General features: G+C 45.4%; 1 protein-coding gene across 1 annotated transcript; it reads right to left on the bottom strand.

The window, feature by feature from the left end:
- Nucleotides 1–6927: 6927 nt before the first annotated feature.
- Nucleotides 6928–12534, bottom strand: LOC147359718 (uncharacterized). The gene is given in 5 exon segments (XM_086335661.1): nt 6928–7898; nt 7901–8236; nt 8239–8871; nt 9118–9281; nt 12365–12534. Coding segments are annotated over 5 exon segments (2031 nt in total). The 3' UTR covers nt 6928–7170.
- Between the last annotated feature and the right edge of the window lie 6642 nt (nt 12535–19176).

Below are 19176 nucleotides of genomic sequence, written 5' to 3'. Positions count from 1 at the left end.
ACCCCGGCATGTTATTTTGAGCTGAAAGTACTTGAGAAACAGATGTAGGAAGGACTGCTGGCCTATCCACTTCTGCCCTTAAAGCAGGTCATAAAATTTTCCTGACCAAAGGTCACAGTATGGCAGGCGGGGAAGGACATTCTTGTCACTGGAGACAGTGACAACACCAAAGTGAACCCGTGGGAGCCAACCTACTCAGACAACCCTTCTCTCCCATTCTTTCCCCATCCGTTTCCTGCTTGCTGGCCTGTAATTCACTGCCCTTAGACCAAGCCCCTTAGTCTCCTCACATCCCCACAATCATTGTGGATAAAGAGATGTGAAAACGTTTTAGGACCAGCGACTTCTTCAGATCTTCATTTTGCTTCTGAAGACTCCTGTGTATGTATTAAAGATATTAAATTGGTATGTTTTTCTCCTGTTACTCTGTCTTAGGTTCTAAGAATCAAGCTGACAAGAGGGTAGAAGGAAGCTTTGCTTCCCTTACACTGGGGAGGCTGGAAGCCCTGTCTCCATTTCTAACCTGCTGGTGCTTGTCAGTTTCCTATGAGCTTCATCACCATGAGCTTGTATGTGGTGAAGGAGATGAAGACAGACACACAGAGCCCCAGACCCCTGATGCTCACAGACAGGCAGGACCCTCGCTCATACACACACCGGATGCTTGCCTCATAGATCATAGGATGCTTTCCAAATTCAGAAACATGGAAGAAATGCAGAGATGTGCAGCTTGCATGCAGGTACCCACGTTTATTGCTCCAAGTAGCATCTGCGCTCCCTCTACTGATGGAGTCAAAGACTCGCTGGTGGATGACACCAGGACCGTCCCTCCCTGGCCTCCATTCTGAGGTTCAGGAGGGTTAAGATGCAGCAGGTTCAAGTCTGCATGGCCGGGAAGAGGCAGGGCCAGGACCAGCCGGCCCAGTTCTGTCAATTCCTCTTTCTGTAAGATAAGGCCTAGTCTTCAGGAGCTTGTGGGCATTAAATAACGCATGCACACTGCTCATTTAGGAGCTGGCAGGTGCTCAAGGCACAGGAGTTCATTGTAACTTACTGCACAGACACACAGAGCTTCCTGTCAATCACAGGATGTTAGAACCAGCGACACCTCAGCAATCTTACAGCCCAGCTCCCTTGCTCTGCAAAGAGGAAGTGGAGGTGCCGAGATGGTGGGGCCAGGGACTGGCCAAACTGGAGTGGAGTGCTCAGGTTTCCTGACTCAGGCCAAGGGATTAGCCTTTGAGCTGGTGGAGGAAAGACTTGGCCAATTGACATGAGCCGCCCCCCGTCTTTGGCCTCCCCATTGCCGACACAAACAGCACATGAACCAAGTGACCAAGGAGGCAGGCACGGGCCAAACAGCATGGGCTCTCGCTTACCAAAGCTGAGTTAATGACTTTGAATCTCCGGCAAGGACCAAAGTCAAGTCAGGGGTTAATAGCCATGAGAAAATCACCACGGGAAAAGAATAAAAGCAAAATATAGCAATACAGCATAACCCAAATAAAGGTTCATTGGGTTGATCAGTTGGGGTCGTCACACCCTGCTAAGCTAAGGAAAAACATAGTGTGGACCTTGGAACGCTGGGTCAGCGCAAGTTCAGAACGCTGCTTGTGCGCACACCAAGATGTTTCCCCAAGGCATATGCGGGTCTATGACCTCCAGCTAGGTGAGAGCCCTTGTACAAGAAAACAACAAAGATAGTTTAATCAATAAAATGGGAGACGTGACCAGGGACACGGGAGGCTGACTTCATCATAGCACAACAGATCCTTTCTGCGTGCCAAGACACTAAAGAAAAGTGATGTGGCTCCAAGGAGCAGGGCTCTTGATCCAAGAGGTCTTGAGTCCCCTGGTCCCACCTTTAAAACTTTACTTCTGTCTCTAGTTTCTTTTTCCCAAACTGTGCATCGACCACTTCCGATCCCTACCTGCTGTGCTGGCCACAGCAGTCGAGGCCCTGGCCTGGCACCGTCATTCTAGGGGACCAACTTGGAGCTGAGCAGACTCCTGGGATCCCTCTACTACTGAGGGAGGAGGAAGACTGCTGATAGGAGCAGGCATTCGGGGCATGGGCTCGTCTTTCCTCTGGATTTTAGCCAGTGTCCTCACTAAGTCCTTACTGACTGAATGTTTGACCCACTGGCCTCGGGTCCTACTTAACATATCATGAGAGCAGGGTACCCGTTTTACAAAGGGGAGGACCAGCGGGCATAAGAAATGCAAGTCATGTGACAGGCTGACACCCAAGTGCTGCCTGCCTTCATAAAGCGTGAAGTGGCCGGCTGCAGGCATAGCCACAGCCCCAGCTGAGAGGTAATCCTGTGAGAATTTGGGGCCAGCCCCCAGGATGCAGTAGATGTACTGAATCAGACATTAAGTCTCTGTCCCCAGGAGGAACAATATATAGATCTGGGAATAAAGGGGATAAGGCAGTGGGGTCTCACTTAACATCTATCCAAAAGACTCACAATGGCAAATGTGTGTTTACTGAGCCCACAACTCTGGGCTTTGCAAGATTAGGTGTACTGGTCCCCTGGGGGGAATTATTTCACCAGGAAGCAAGAGGTTGGACTATAAGCTCTAGCTTCCTTTAGGAACTTTAGGCTACTTGTGATCAGAGACTAGCAGACAAGAGCTGTCAGCACGTGAGGAGGAGTTGTTAGTCCTGATCAGGAGATGCGGGCCGCTCTGATGTAAGAAGGGCAGGAAGGAATATGGTCAGGACCTGAATCATCCATCCGGATACTTCTTGGAGCTCCTCTGCCCACTGTGATGGTAAATGGGTACATAAGCAAACTGGTTCAAGTCCCCAGGGATAAGAGTCTGGATCCAGCAGAGGTGCTAGGTGAGGGTGATATTGTCTAGGATGGAGAGAGGAAGGGGCACCACACGTATCCGTTACAGGTTTGAGATCAGGTGCCACGGTGGGGAGGGATATTTCATCCCACCCTTTAAGCTCCTTGCCTGTAGACAGGCCCATAGGAATGTCTGATGAAGAATACAATGGCCCTCCCTTCCCTGTAGTCAAATTCAACCTTCACCAGCTCTCAGCTGCCTATGGATCAGCCAGCAGCTTGAGGATTTGTAATGCCTTCAGTTGAAGGTGAGGGGTCAGTTCTCAGCACCCCTTCCAAGGGTTCCACATACTACACTGTCTGCTTCTGTTTCAAACTGTAACGGCCTCTAATATTCCTGGAGTGTATACCACATAAGTGAGTGCCTGTCATAACTTACAGGTCACACTGTGGACTCCATAAGTGGTTTACTGTAGTTATAACTATGTTCTTGCAAGTAATTTCTGAGATGCGTGTAATTGTCCTCCAAGGTAGGGAAAACAACTCAAATTGTTCAGTGAGTAGGTGAGACCTGCAATGGAAAACCAGCTCTGGCTCCACTGGGTTGTATCCCTCCTCCAGTTATTTTTTGCATATTGAGCGAATGGTTGACTGTTAGCTAATAAGCATTTGACTGTGTTGATTTTGCAGATCATAAATCTGACTCATGAGTTATTTCCTTTGATCCACACAACCTACCATGTAGGCAATCCTCTTTAGCCCTCATGCTACAAATGAGGAAATTGTGGCTGGTTCTCTGTTGTTCCTCCATCTTCTGCCTGACCAGGGTTTGAAAAGTGATCAACCAGGATGTTAACTCTAAAACCCTACTCATTCCTTAGAGAACAAGAAAATGTTAGTGCCACTTATGTTTTAAGCACATTAAGAGATCAGTTAATGAGTTAGCTAAAGTTCTGAACCTCAAGTAAGTTAATTGTATATAAAAATTGTTTGCACCCTATAAAGGGCTATGCCAATGGGTTGACAATGAGAACCCATTTTTGTAAGCATTCTGGAATTTCTAGATAATCTTGATTTCCAAGGGAACAGGGGTAGTAATATAATATCATGCTCAGTATCATAATGGAAATGGGTGGTGAGAGGCAGACCTGTGTGAGATAAAGAATGATTTTTACCCAGGCTCACAGCACTTTAGGAGACTTTCAACACCGTAGATAGAAGATAAGTTGGAAGATGGATGGGAACTCGGCTATCCAACTCAACTAAGACAGAGGCACAACTCAACTAAGACAGAGGCACATCCCTTCTACTCGGCATGATATAGCAGAGCTCATGTGAAGGTCATTGCCTGACTCAGACTAGTCCCAGCACATCCTTAAAAATAAAGGAAAATCTGTTTCTGACACTTTTGGAAGGAGACAGGGTATGCATTGCAAAGAAATATTCCCTGTACCTGCTGTGAAACCTCAGCTCAAGAATGCAGACAGAATGACGTTATCCTCCTAAACTCCCTCCCATGCAACTCATCTCCAGGAAGCGAGGCCTCTCTCCTCTAGGTTTCCTTTGCTGCTTTATGCTACTATTTTAAAAATAGCTCTTAAAACCTGAAGACTCACTGTATGTCTGCAAACTGGTATCCGGATTATGATGTATCCCATTCATTAACTGACAGGTGAAGGTGGTGGTGAATGCAAAGGTGTCAGTTGAAGCCAGATGTCTTGTTACTGCTGCTGCGTGTGTGTCTGTACATGTGTGTAGTTTGCACGTGTGTTTAAATACAATCTAACCACCTTCCTTGTTTGTTTCACACCCCTGCTATTTAGGAAGCAAATCAATACATCATAAATAATAGGCAGAGAAGGGAGTGTTGGGTAAGTGAGGCTTATTTTCCTGGGAGAGTTATTAAAATTAGTATTAGAAATGCTTCTGTTAACTCTTGAGAGAAGGGAAAAATCTTCAGGGTCATGAAATAGAGGAAAACAGGTACGTTATAGCTCAGCCAAATTCCCCTCTATTTCTAAAGGGTGAGAAGGCTGAAGTACAGGAAGTCCAGGTGATCTAGGCCAGGCTGCCCAGTGGATGGACGAGGACACAGGACTCGGGTTAATTCTATTTGGGTGAGGTGGGAGGCACGGATCCCAATACTGGGCTGCCCACGACTTGTGCAGTGTTAAGAGATTACCTCTACAGATTTCATAGCGCTTGGTTGTCTCTAGATAATAGGAATAAAAATACTGAAGGAAAAAGATTCTGACCTCAAAACTTACTGGCAATGAGACTTTGGACTTTAAGTTTCTTGGCTTCTCTACACCTCAATTTCCTTATCTCTGTATCTCTAAAGAAGAGATCTTATGGCTCCTTTTCAGAATCAAGTGAGCTCAATGTGTACTGGACTCATCTCTTTCCCATCAGAGACAGAAGAGCCCCTTCAGGGAACAGGTGAGATTGCTACACAACGGCTACAGCAAAAGTGGCCAAGCGGGTGTGGGGACTTGCAACCTCCAGCACAGGTCAGTCACTGGCTACGGTCCCCGTGGGGAGATGTGGGCTGCCAGGCATTTCTAGCCACCTGTGCTCCAATCAGAGCAGCCCAGGGTCACAGTGAGGAAGTCCACCATCCTATGCAGCGACCCGCTTGGCTTTCGAAGGGGTCCGTCTAGGGCTATGGTGGGCCCAACGACTCCAACTCAAGGGCACCATTCACCTCTTTCATTCCACAGGAACCTCAGCTGGGGTTGGGGTCCATTGGGCCTTTCCTGCCATTATGGCTCCCTACCCCACCAGTCAAGGAACCAGTGAGCATTTGGCCAGTTGCTGGGTCCATCCTGATGGGGTACTTGGAAACTGGGGATGTAATGGATGGGCCTGTGGACCATTCTGAGCTCTATTGGTCAGAGCTGGGTCAGATTCATTTGTCCCTTGACCTTCAGAAGTCCTTACTCTCACGGGGCACTTTGGGACTCCTAGAATCATGTCACTCTCACATCCCTACTGCCTAGTTATTTGAGAACACCATAGGATCCTTTGAGCAGGAACTGCAAAATAAAATCTGTGATCACCTATAGTGATTTAATGCCAGGTGCTTATGCATTGCTAGATCCATTCCAAATGAACCTTTTCTTTCAATATGTCCTCAGACAGAACTGGCTCAGTTCTGAAAACTGAGGGATCAAGACTTTCCAGTAGCCTCTGCTCACTCTCCCTATCTCTAAACGCTTATGTGTGCATTTATATGTATTTTCACATATCACATACAATTATTTTGCTGGCTGCCACTCCTGTATTACATTTATAGATACAAGATCCCTTCATCAGCAGCCTACTCGTCTTGCCCTTATGAATGGTGTGGCCCACTCGATTCCTCTGGGTAAAGGCCCCTGGGTATCATTGTGGTCTTTCATCTAGTCAGTCATGTGATCCTTGATTTTGCTGGTTGGTCATGGCCCCTCCATGGCCTGTGCGTCTCTGTAATCCTGTCATCTCAAAGACACCAGCATTTCCAAACGTCACCCTTTAAGAGCTGACAGCACGGCTCAATGTCAGCACCCAACCCCAGCACACTGAACTGAAACGTGTTCTCTAGAACGCCCAGAGAATGCTGTCGGTTGATGGGACTTTCTGGTCTCATATCATGGATCCTTCCTAGTATGTCTTCTTGCCTGAGCCTTCCTTCCTGGGGACAGAGTTCCAGCATCCCGTTGAGACCTTCTCCCCGCTCATAGCATTCATCATCTTTCCTATCATGCAGTAGAACTGTCTTGGGGACCCTTGCCAAGGCATTAAATCCCAAGCCAAGGAGAATGCCCATGTTACTCATTCATCTTTTTACCATTTTCTTGTTGAGGATCCTGAAGATCTCTTCTCAGGTATATTTCCCCCAGGTTCTTCATAGTAAGTACACTTGAGTCATGTCTTAAAGCTGCTTTGATAAATAACTTATTCCTTGAACACTGTTAGCATTACCCAATCTGGTCACAGTGAAACTGACCCTAGTTAACATGTACGACTCATGGCAAACTTCTGCTAACTAGAGGGCAGTGTGTATGCACATTTGCTTTTGTCTTTAGCCTTGCAGACTCCACTCTTAGGTTTGGGATCTCATTCCCCTACCCACTTTTAGTGAAGTTCATTCTTTTTTTTTTTCCCCGACAGAAGGGAGGTGTTTATTCTTATGGGGAAACAAAAAGTCTTTTCCACATTGTTCATATTTTACAGGATTCCTGTCCAGTGTGAATGTTTTCATACACCAGCACATAAGAGAAAGTGAAGGTTTTCCTGAATGTTTTTCAATCATTGGATGTTTCTACAGTATGGGTTCTTAGATGTTTACTTACACATTCCTTACATTTATAAGGTCCATCTCCAGCATGTGTTATTTTGCGTTTCTGGAGACTTTCCCATATTCTATACACTCATAGTGTTTTTCTCCACTGTGGATTTTTTCATGCCTTTGAAGAGAGCTGGGCCAAAAGAATACTTTAGAACATGTTTTACATACATATGTTGTCTCTCCTGTATGACGTCTTTTGTGTCTCTCTAAGGAACTCAAATAATGGAAGGCTTTACCACACTGCTTACATTCATAGGGTTTCTCTGCCCTGTGAATTCTTTCATGTTTTTTAATACTTTCAGGACCTTTAAAGGCTTTTCCACATTGTTTACATTGATATAGTTTCTCTACATTGTGACTCCATTCATGCTTTCGAAGATCACAGGAAAAAATGAATCCTTTCTCACATTTCTGACATTTGAAAGGTAAATCACCAGTGTGTGTTACCATGTGTCTTTGAAAAGTTACTTTCCACATGAAGGCATTCCCACATTCTTTACATTCATAAGGTTTCTCTCCAGTGTGAGTTCTTTTGTGTTCTTGGAAAGAGTTTCAATATGGAAAAACTTTTCCACATTGTAAACACTCATAGGGTTTCTCTCCAGTGTGATTACTTTCATGTATTTCAAGAGAATTGAAATTAATGAATGCTCTCTCACACTCCTTACATTTATAAGGGCCATCTCCAGTGTGTGTTATCATGTGTTTCTGGAGGCTTTCCTTAAATCTGAAGGCTTTCCCACATTGTATGCACTCATATGGTTTTTTCCACTGTGGATCGCTTCATGTATTTGAAGAGCGCTGGCACAAGTCAATACTTTAGAATATATTTTACATACATATTGTGTCTCTCCTGTGTGAACTCTTGTGTGTGCCTTTAAGGAACTCAAATTATTGAAGGTTTTCCCACACTGGTTACATTCATAGGGTTTCCCTCCCCTATGAATTCTTTCATGTACTGGAACACTCTCAGGGCTTTTAAAGGCTTTTCCACAGTGCTTACCTTGACTGGGTTTCTCTCTATTGTGTTTCCTTTCATGACTTCTAAGCCAACTGGGAGTAAGGAATGCTTTCTCACACTTCTGACATTTGTAAGGTAAATCTCCGTGTGTATTAACATGTGATTCTGGTAAGTTATTCTCCACAAGAAGGCTTTCCCACATTTCTTACATTCATAGGGTTTCTCCCCTGTGTGAGTTCTTTTGTGTTGTTGCAAAGAGTTTCGATATGAAAAAACTTTTCCACATGGTAAACATTCATAGTGTTTCTCTCCAGTGCGACTCCTTTCATGTGATATGAGAGCACTGGGAGAAAAGAATGCCTTCCCACATTCTTTGAATTTACATACCTTCTCAGGGTACTTTCGATGTTCTCTTGATTTGTCTTCAATGTGACATTTCATGTATCTAGTAAGGGATGAACCACTCATGACGGTATTTTCATATGCACTGCATTCCCATGGTTTTAAATCAGGAGTTTTCCCCTTCATTTTGAGAGTTGTAATAAGATTGAAGTTTTCTCCAAAGGAACTAATGTCTTTACTTTTACAGAGTTTCTCTATCATTGGCCTTCTTAATTTTTTCCCATGGTTTTTCTCCTGCTCATCAATGTCATGATGATCTGGCCGTTTTGCCACTACTGATGCCAAATTCCTGATGTTTTCCAACATCACGCCTCTGTGGAGTTTCTTCTGTGAGGAATCCAGTAAAAGCCACTCCTCCCAGGTGAAATTCACAGCCGCATCTCAAAGGCCAATGAGTCCACTTTGTTCTGTTACAGAGATAATTAGCATATTCTTTTAGGCAAGGGAGAGTCCAAGTCCGGAAGCTCTTTTATCCGGGGGTCTGGTTTTCCATTGGTATGCCATTTCTATAGACACTGGGCACAAAGTTCAGAGTCCATTGGGAGAGTGACCGTGCGTGTAGCTTAAAGTCTGTAGCCTGGCCTAAGGTGGGGTCCAGCTCTGTCTGTTCCCTCCTTCCCCCTCACGCACTACTCCACTGGGGATGCCACCCACGTGAGACAAGACAGGTTCGGTCCCAGAAAGGGGAAGCGGGCGCGGGCGGTCACCGGTCCGGGACCAGGTTGGGGGTGCAGGGTCGGGGGTGAGGCCAGCAGCGACGGGGAGGGGCAGCAACCACGCACAGCGAGGGCTGCGGGACAGGGTTGCATGTGCTGTCCAGGGACCAGAAAGGCTGAGACACGGACGGGCCACTAGGAAAACAAGCGCGGGGTCCCACCACCACACACAGGATGGCGGCCCCCGCGACGCCCGAGACACCGGACGGCCCCGTCCACCCCCGGAGCCTCCCACAACCCGGCCCCACCACCCAGCCTGGCGTGCCACAGCCCCACTGCGTGCAGCGGAGGGGCCCCGTCTACCCATCTCCTCCATCTGTCCTCAGCAGATCGGTCTTGACCTAGTCCGGCCCCGAGGCTCACGTCCTGGACACGAGCTCTCCAGGGAAACAGCTCAGCCCGTGCCTGACAACGGTACCGACACCAGTTGAGACTCGGATGGAGGGCTGGGGTGACAGGCTCCTCACGGCTGCTGGACTAGGGTGCTGCACCAGGAGTCCCCCTCCTCCTGGGCTCACCACAGGGATTGTCCACGTGCATCCATTCTTCTTTAATATATATTTTTTCATCACATTCTGAACTGAATTTGATCCTGGGGCGGGGGGGTGGGGGTCTCCCAAACTTTTTTCTGAACTCAAAAATTAAGGTTCAGTCTTTCATGCCTTTGTAAACTGTCCAAAAAAATTTAAAGCACAGTATCTTCACCATTCCATATGATACAGAATTGTTATTTTACCATATATCCAGAGCTTCATCTATTCTGCCTGTCTGGTTTTGGTATTGTCTGACCAGTAATTCTAACCTTTTATCATGAATTGTTACCTCTGCTTTTAATTTCTGGAATAGATTAGTGAATCAGTACTATTTCTTCCTTAAATGTTTACTAGAATTCAGAGCAATCTGGGCTGGGTACATTTAAGCTTTAATTATTGGTTCTATGATATAGGGCTATTCAGAGTGTCAGTTTTCCCTGCAAGTTTTTGTAGTTTCTCTTTCAAAGAGTTTGGTCAGCTTCACCTAAATTATCAACATGGTGGGCCTCACATTGTCACAGTCATGCTCTTATATTATTCCTTTAGTGTCTAGGAGTTCGGCAGTGATAAGACCCCGTTTTATCTGTCACTGATACTTTGTTCTCCATTAGCCTGGCTAGAAGTTCACTTTTATTGATCTTTACAAAGAACCCATTTTCCTGATTTCAATTCATTCATTTTTTCTCTATTGTTTTAGGCTTAATTTGATCTTCTTCTTCTAGTTTTAAGATATATAAGTTCAGGTTATTGACTTTAGACCTTTAATCTTTCCTAATACATTTATTTAGTCTACAAGTTTTCCTCCAAGCACAGCTTTTGCTTTATCCTAGAAGTTGATATGTAGAATTTAGTTCAAAACTTTAATCTTGATACTTTGAAAAGTGTTTACAAGTATGTTTAGTTTGGATATGGAGGAGGCAATGGCAGCCCACTCCAGTACTCTTGCCTGGCAAATCCCATGGACGGAGGAGCCTGGTAGGCTGCAGTCCATGGGGTCACTAGAAGTCGGACACTACTGAGCGACTTCATTTTCACTTTTCACTTTCATGCATTGGAGAAGGACATGGCAACCCACTCCAGTGTTCTTGCCTGGAGAATCCCAGGGACGAGGGAGTCTGGTGGGCTGCCGTCTATGGGGTTGCAGAGTCGGACACGACTGAAGTGACTTAGCAGCAGCAGTTTGGATATGTTTGAAGATTCTCCATGTATCTGTTATGTCTAGTTTAATCTTATAGTGTGAGAACATTCTATGGTTTGTTCTTTTAAATTTAAGGTGCATTCTAAACCCCGAATGTGATCTATTCTGGTGACTGTATCATGCAGGCTTGAGGAAGGTGTATTTTGTTGAAATATTCCATACAGGTTGATTAGATCAAGTTGATTGACAGTGCTGTTCAGGCTAACTTTAAAGTTATTGTTTTTCTACTTTTCCATTCAGCTCCCTGTTTGAGGAATTCCTGTGTTCTCATTAGGCAGATAAATTTAAAATTGTTATGACTTCTTGAAAAATTAGTCCTTTATCATTGTGTAATGCCCCTTCTATTCCTACTAAAATTTTCTTGTTCTAAAGTCTGCTCTGTCTGAAATACAGCTAGTTTTCTTTTGGGTAGTTTTAACATGGTCTTTCTTTATCCCTTTACTTTTAACCATTTAGTGTCTTTAAGAAGTTCACTTCTTATAGACAAATTATGTAGGCCTTTCCTTAAATCCTCTAGAAATTTCTTTTCGTTGGTGTATTTATACCATTTAATTGATATATCTTTATGTTTCTTAGTCTGCTCAGTCTGCTATAACAAGATGGCATAGACAAGGTTGCTTAAACAACCTGGAGGCTGGAAGTTCAAGTCACCAGCTGATTTGGTTCTTGGCGAAGGCATTCTACCTGGCTTACAGACACCCAGCCTTTTCACTGTGTCCTCTCATAAGACAGCAGAAGTGAAGCCTCTGTGTCTCTTATAATAACACTAACTATACCAGATTAGGTTGTATGTCAAAGGTCTTTGATTTTTACACAATTTTTTTTTGCCCCCTTATAACTATTCAGGATGTGGTTTATATTATTTTCTCCCAATTTATACATGAGAACTGAAGGTGGTTCTTCAACGTCTAGAAGTCTTTAAATTTTAAGTTTCTCAAAAGATGCACTTTTAAATAGAACCTACCTATATAGCATAGGCTTCCCGGGTGGCTCAGTGGTAAAGAATCCACCTGCAATGATCCCTAGGTCGGGAAGATACCCTGGAGAAGGGCATGGCAACCCACTCCAGTATTCTTGACTGGGAAATCCCATGGACAAAGAAGCCTGGTGGGCTGTAGTCCATGGGGTTGCAGAAGAGTCAGACTCAGCTTAGCAACTAAAAATATAGAGTATAGAGCTAATAAGTACTAAGGACCCTAATATTGAGGGTCATACTCTGCAAGTTGGCTTTTGCAACATTATCTCATCAACTCCAAGGGTGCTATGAAGTGGGCATTATTGATCCAGCTCTGTTGGTGAGGAAACAGATTCAAGGAAATATAGCAATTGTTGCGTTTCATCTACAAGGTATGAAAATGAGGCTTTTCTGGATCTAAAACCTTCTGCTCCAGGCTGCCACCTCCCTTGGAGTGTGTTTCTCACACACCCAAGCTCTAGCGGGAGGATCTGTGGCTGACTGGCCATGGGCAAGGCCCTGTGACATACTTGGCCCGTGCTGGTTTCACCTGGACCGCACACCTTTCTGTGCACCACCAGTGAGCTGACAGCGATGCTGGCTTTCGAGGGTGGGACCCTCGAGCACCCAGAAAGGGTCATGGGAGTCTTGCCAGTGGCAGGCTATGTTGAAATTGTTTCATTTAGGTTTCTAGCCCATCTGCTCGCTTTTCCTGCTCCAGATGGCAACAGCATCTGGAATGAAGAGGTTTGTGGTACTTTGTGACAGGGATGCGCTTTATGTCAGGGGTTCCAGGTGTTTGAGTGCCGACTTCAGCCTGACCTAGCGGAACACAATGCTGTTTGACGTTTGAAGACATGAAGAATGGAGACCAAGAGAAAGATGAGGCAGCTTAGAGCCTCTCATGCAAACAATTTGCCAGAATACCCCTTCTCTGGGCCACGTGAACTCCTGGCTTAGGAGTTGCTGCCTTGAGTTTCCAGGCTTCCCTTTTCCCTGTGCATACAGGCTGCTTTTCAACTACCAGCTCCATTTAGCACATTGGCATTCAGGCTGGTACGATAAAGCACACCTTTATCATAAGTCACAGATTAAGCTGCTACCCTAACAAGATATTTGTGGACATGAGGAAAAAAGGCAAGGAGTACATTCCTCAGCCTCAACACAGTTCTTTAGTTTTGCTAAGTTTGCCTTGAGAACACTTGCTTCATCACCACAACCAACTGTAGGGACCCAAGGAGACCAAAACACCACATCCCATCATTGATATGACTTCTACAAGGATGGTTACTAGCATTATAAGTGTTCACTACATGCCCAAACAAAGTTAAGCACTTTGCCTGCTATTTTAGCCTGTCTAGGATGCCATAATGAAATGTCACCACCTGCACGGTTTATGTAAGAAATTTCTCACAGCTCCAAGATCAAGATGCCAGGGTGGTTGGGCTCTGGTGAGAGCCGCTCCTGGCTGGCAGAGACCTCCTCCTACTGTATCCTCACATTATTACTGACCAGGGTTCTTGGCTGCCTTAATAAAAATTAACCAGAGGCTAGACAAAAAGTTCAGGCAAGGTTTCATTGGGACCCCTGATGCAGAGGCTGTGCCTGGGTGTTGGGTAGGAGGGGTCGCTTAGGTGGCTTGCTCACCCTTAGGTAGTGTTGTGTGCAGGGGGCATCGGCCATGTTTTTGAATTTGTTCAACCCCCTGCTTTTGCTTCAGGCTGCTCAGAAATGGCAGTTGGGTTGTTTGTTCTCCTATCTTGTGTCCAGAATTTGTCCCAACTGCTCATGTATGCAGTGATTTTTAGTCCCATACAACTTTTGTATTTTCTTGCTCGAGAAACGTCTAGGTGCAAGCGTTCCAGCATTGCAGAGGGACGTAGGTCCAAGCCTGTCTCAGCATTGTGCTTCTTCCTCTTCTAAGGACACTAATCCCATCTTGAGGCACCATCCTCATGACCTCATGTAAACCTCATCACCTACGCAAAGCTCCATCTCCTAGTACTATCACACTGGAGGTTAGAGCTTCAACATGAGTTTGGGGGATGAGGACACAGATATTCAGTCCATAACACGTGCATTACCTTCCCACTGAATCTTCACAATAATCCCATGAAATTAAACTAGCCCTTAGCATTTCCATTTTACTGATGACACAAGCAGTTAAAAATTTTATGTCAGTCCATACAAGTAAGAGGTTGAATGGAGTTTCATACTCAGGTAATGAGTGATACCCGTCTGTGCTGGGAAACAGTACAGGAGCCCAAAGTGGGAAAATAGCTCTACAGTCCCTTCCTTATTCATCTTTAAGATGCTCCTTTTCATTGTTGTCTGTTATATTTGTATATTTATCTTGTACAGGTGGCTTTCACAAGCATTTCCCCCTTTATTCCTACATAATGAGTTCCTCCATCTGAATTATAATTCAAAGGCTCAGCAAGATTAAGTGGGTTTTCCTTCCCTATCTCATCAACATGTTGATCTTGAACTTGGAAACTTTAGTGACTCATGTTACACAGGAAAGTAGAGAAGGCTACACCGATCATTATGTAGGTTTCCATAAGATTCTATAGCCATGTTAATATGCACCCAGAACTTTAAGATTACTAGAGAACTGCACTTTCACATTTCCTGGAAAGAAATCTTAAATGCAACCTGTTTTGACTTTAAGATTACTAGAGGACTGCACTTTCACATCTCCTGGAAAGAAATCTTAAATGCAACCTGTATTGGGCCTTGAACAGATTGATAAAGCAATACAATTCATCACCATGTCCTTAGCAAATCCTCTGTGCCAGGTGTGGGTGGAGTTCTCAGGGAAGAGAAAAGAAAGTGCTCCCTTGTTAGGAGCTGAGTGCCCACAAGGCAAAGCAGAATGGGGCATGTGCTGTGGGACTCCGGAGGACAGCCTACTTTCCCTGGACAGGCAGAGAGACTTTGGGGGGGAACAGGGACATTGCAGTCAGGCATGCCTGGGTTAGAATCACCTTCACATTCACAGCAAGGTCTGGGGCTTGTGAATGGCATTAAAACATGTATAATATCATATAAGAAACAAATCGCCAGTCCAGGTTCGATGCAGGATACAGGAAGCTTGGGGCTGGTGCACTGGGATGACCCAGAGGGATGGTATGGGGAGGGAGGAGGAGGGGGGTTCAGGATGGGGAACACGTGTACACCCATGGCAGATGCATGTTGATGTATGGCAAAACCAATACAATGTTGTAAAAAAAAAAAAAAAAAAAAAAAAAGACTCTTGCTGCCTGTCCTTGGGGCTTAGTTCTACCATAATCACATTTCATCACACACTCAACCAGGCTTGATCCTAGGTTCAGGTTTATCTGTGATATCTAAGATCACTATTTCTGCAGTCACAGATCATCACATTAACCTGGGGAGATTAAAGAGCCCACAGATCCAATAGAGCTCCTCATGGTTCATGTCCCTGGAAGGTTTTGACTTCGTCGCACTGGGGAATCAGCAATTCTAGCTTGTTTTGTTATTGAGGTTTCCTGGGAGGGGAACACTCAGGAAGTAGAGCGACACAGGAAAATAAATCGGCAAAGCCACAGAAGCAAAGTTGAAGCAGAGATAAAGCCATCACTACAGCCCAGGCAAGATAATCACAGTGACTTGTGCTGGAAGAGTCAGCAAGGATTGGAAGTGGTTTGATTGACAGTGGAAGGGAGGATGTTCTAAGAAGGTTTAGAAGAGAATCAGCTTTCTAGAAGTTAGAGCATGTTATCTAAAACATTTTACTGGCTCAGTGGCTCCCATGACTGAGGCCCTCCAGGGCTATTTGTGACCTACCCTCATCACCCCAACTTTCCTGCCTCATTTTCAGAAACTCTGCATGGGATATAGTTCCTTATATATGCAGGCATCTTAGTCCTCTGAGCATTTGCACACACTGTTCCCAGTATGTGAAACACCCAAAAATCCACGTCCAATGTCTTCAGTGATCTAAATTCTAAATTTGAATTCAGAAAATTCAAATTCACAACTGTAATAGCACGTGTTATGGACTGGATGTTTGCGTCCCATAAAATTCATCTTAGACCCTGACTCCCAGTATGGCTATATTTGGAGAAGAGGCCTTGAAGAAGTGACAGGATTATATTAGGACTCTATCAGTTTGTAATGGTGGATCTCTGGTCTGATAAAGTGAGAGTCCCTATAAGGGAGACCAGGTAGCTCAGACTGTCACAAGAGTGAGCCAAAGGCCATTGGCAAGCCAGAAAGTCTCACTAGAAACCAAATTGACCACAGCCATGAACTTGGCTTCTGGCCTCTAGAACCGAGAAAATACATTTGTATTTAAGCCATCCAATTTGTGGTATTTTGTGTGGCAGCCTAAACAGGGTAATAGAGCACGTAAATTGGTAGGGAGGTAAGGAGTTAGTGCTCTAGGACTTATGTTCCTGTGCATGAGAAAATGCTAGTGTACATTAGACCTTAGTATTCCAAGAGTGCAGATTAGAGTGGTCCTAGAATAAACTGCTGGACAATGGAAGAGGCAAGAGGAGAGGGGAAGAGATAACGATATGACTTATTTTGATAATCCAGAATAAGAACAAAAAGAACGCAAGATGAGAGTAGAAAGAATACTCCATAAAACACTAGGAGTAGCTGAAAAATGCCCCAGAGCCAAAGGCAGAAGAGGAAACTCCTCAGATGGCGAACAAAATGACATTTTTCAGAGCTCAGTATAGATATAATCAGTGTATTTCTAACAACAACTGCTTTCACTTCGCAAACTACCTACATTGTCCCTCAAATAACTAGTTTTGACCCCGGGATGTGGACAATTTATTTGGATGGCGGAAGCCCCAACAGCTCATCAATGTGGGTTTGGGAGAGTCAAGTAGAAGCGGGTGCAGACTCTGCCTCCCTGGAAGGTCTGGCTTAACCGCTTTGTTGCCATTCATGTTCCCTATTTCCAATTCCATAGTTTCGGGCTTTAGTAGAGGCTGGGGCTGCAGTTTACCCCTTGCAGGCTTCATGTGACAGTCATGATGTAGGATCTGTGACAAGGCCTGACAGAGCTGGGGGCCCCTCTAAGTCCATGGCACTAAGAAGGGTCCTTCCATTATTTTTTCCCTGAAGGCAGGTAAGAAGCATGGTACAGTGACACGGTTTACAATGCCCACGAATGTCTAAGTTCCTGAGCAGTCTACTACACAGCCTGACACCTGGACATTCAGTTTCTAGTGACAAGGCTCCTGGCTACTCAGGTGAGGCGTTGCTGACAGATTCTCCTTGAAACAGCCAGAGAAGAGCAGTGAGGAGCCATGGAATCTTTCTGCTTGAGCAGGAGACTCGCAGCCATGTCTGGAATCTCTATTTTTAAGACGTATCTTGAACTCTGGGCACATTTTCCCTCTCGATCTTGACAATGTAGAACGTGTACACACCTGGGTCTTCTGTGACCCGTGATGCAGGACTTCGTGTCCAAGGACTGGTGCAGCGAGAGACCCTTCAGGAGACCCAGTGAAAGGCTGCAGCTATCTTGAAGTAATCAGAAGGGCAATAAATGCAGGCCCCCAGACAGGAACCTGGGTTCTTCCTGCTGCTGCTACTGCTAAGTCCCTTCAGTCATGTCTGACTCTGTGCAACCCCATAGACGGCAGCCCACCAGGCTCCCCCATCCCTGGGATTCTCCAGGCAAGAACACTGGAGTGGGTTGCTATTTCCTTCTCCAGTGCAAAAAAGTGAAAAGTGAAAGTGAAGTCGCTCAGTCGTGTCCGACTCTAGCAACCCCATGGACTGCAGCCTACCAGGCTCCTCTGCTCATGGGATTTTCCAGGCAAAAGTACTGGAGTGGGGTGCCATTGGGTTCTTCCTAGCACACTGCTAATGTACCTTCCTAATGCAGGAATCTGAGCCTAAATGGAGAAGACACCCAAGGCTCTCCCACCTTAGGCACCTGGTGGAGAGAGGCTGCTAAACCCAGTCTTGGCCTCTGTGTCTAGTCAGTGACTGGTCACATGGCCAGAACCTCCGACACAGGGAAGGTGAGAAGTTCCAGGTGGTGTATTCTACTACAACACAGCTGTGGTGAGGGCAGATTGGCCACGGGACATAACAGGTGTTTAATATCTATGTGGCTTTGTAAGAGGATCATGTTAATAACAGAAGTTGTGTCCACAGCATCTTTATCTCACTGGGGACCCAGGAGCTTAAGTGCTCAGCTTCCTTAGCCTAACACGTGTGGGGCACAGGACTGCAGTGGGCTGTGCACCTGGCTCTCCATGGAGCTGAGCTCTGCAGCCTGGAGAAGCAGCGCTGTGAGCAGGTAGAGGCAAGGTCTTGTCAGACCTGAGGATGGGTATCTCACCAAAACTCAACATGGAGGAAATTAATGCTAAAGGCTTAAGTCTAAAAGGGCCTGTCCTGGACAACGGGATGTCACCACTTGTCTTTTCATGTTACCAGAACTTAGTCTGATACCTCTTGTTTCAGCAAAGGTTGCTGAGTATCCTCCCCACCCCCACTTGCTCAGAAGCAAAGCAGGCAGTGCACATTTCCACTTAGCAGGTGTGGTGACTCATTCATCCCGTCCCTTCCTAAAGGTTCTCCCTCAAGTCACCTGAGGTTCCCTCATCCTGGTCCCCATGCAGTCAGGAGAGTGCCTCTTTGCCCCCTGCCCTCACCCTGCCCATCAGGAAGAAGCACACCAGAGTGGTGGGGAGAGCTGGCCCCACACAAGCCCTGAGCCTTTAAGATCTGACCACAAACCAGAATGAGCCCTAAAAATGAGGTGCTAGATTCAACACCTAGGAAGCATTACTACCAAAGCTAGAAGAGATGAAATTTTAGCTTGGTGATTTAAAAATCTTAGATGCTGCTGTTAAAATGCTGAGTCAATTTGTCAGATTTGGAAAACTCAGCAGTGGCCACAGGACTAGAAAAGGTCAGTTTTCATTCCAATCCCAAAGAAGGGAAATGCCAAAGAATGCTCAGACTACCACACAGTTGTGCTCAATTTGAATGCTAGCAAGGTTATACTCAAACTCTTTTAGCTAGGCTTCAACAGTACATGAACCAAGAATTTCCAGATACACAAACTGGGTTTAGAAGAGGCAGGGGAATCAGAGATCAAATTGCCAACATCCATCGGATCAGAGAAAGCAAGGGAATTCCAGAAAAATATGTGCTACTGCTTCGTTGACTGTGCTAAAGCTTTGATTGTGTGGATCACAACTGGAAGATTCTGAGAGATGGAAGTACAAGACCACCTTACCTGTCTGAGAAACCTGTAAAGAGGTCAAGAAGCAAGTGTT

The sequence above is a fragment of the Bos grunniens genome, chromosome 14, assembly GCF_055505025.1.
Source record: "Bos grunniens cultivar Pamir isolate PY7600 chromosome 14, Bosgru_T2T1.0, whole genome shotgun sequence".
In the NCBI taxonomy this organism is placed as follows: domain Eukaryota; kingdom Metazoa; phylum Chordata; class Mammalia; order Artiodactyla; family Bovidae; genus Bos; species Bos grunniens.
This window is presented reverse-complemented; position numbering and strand designations above follow the sequence as displayed.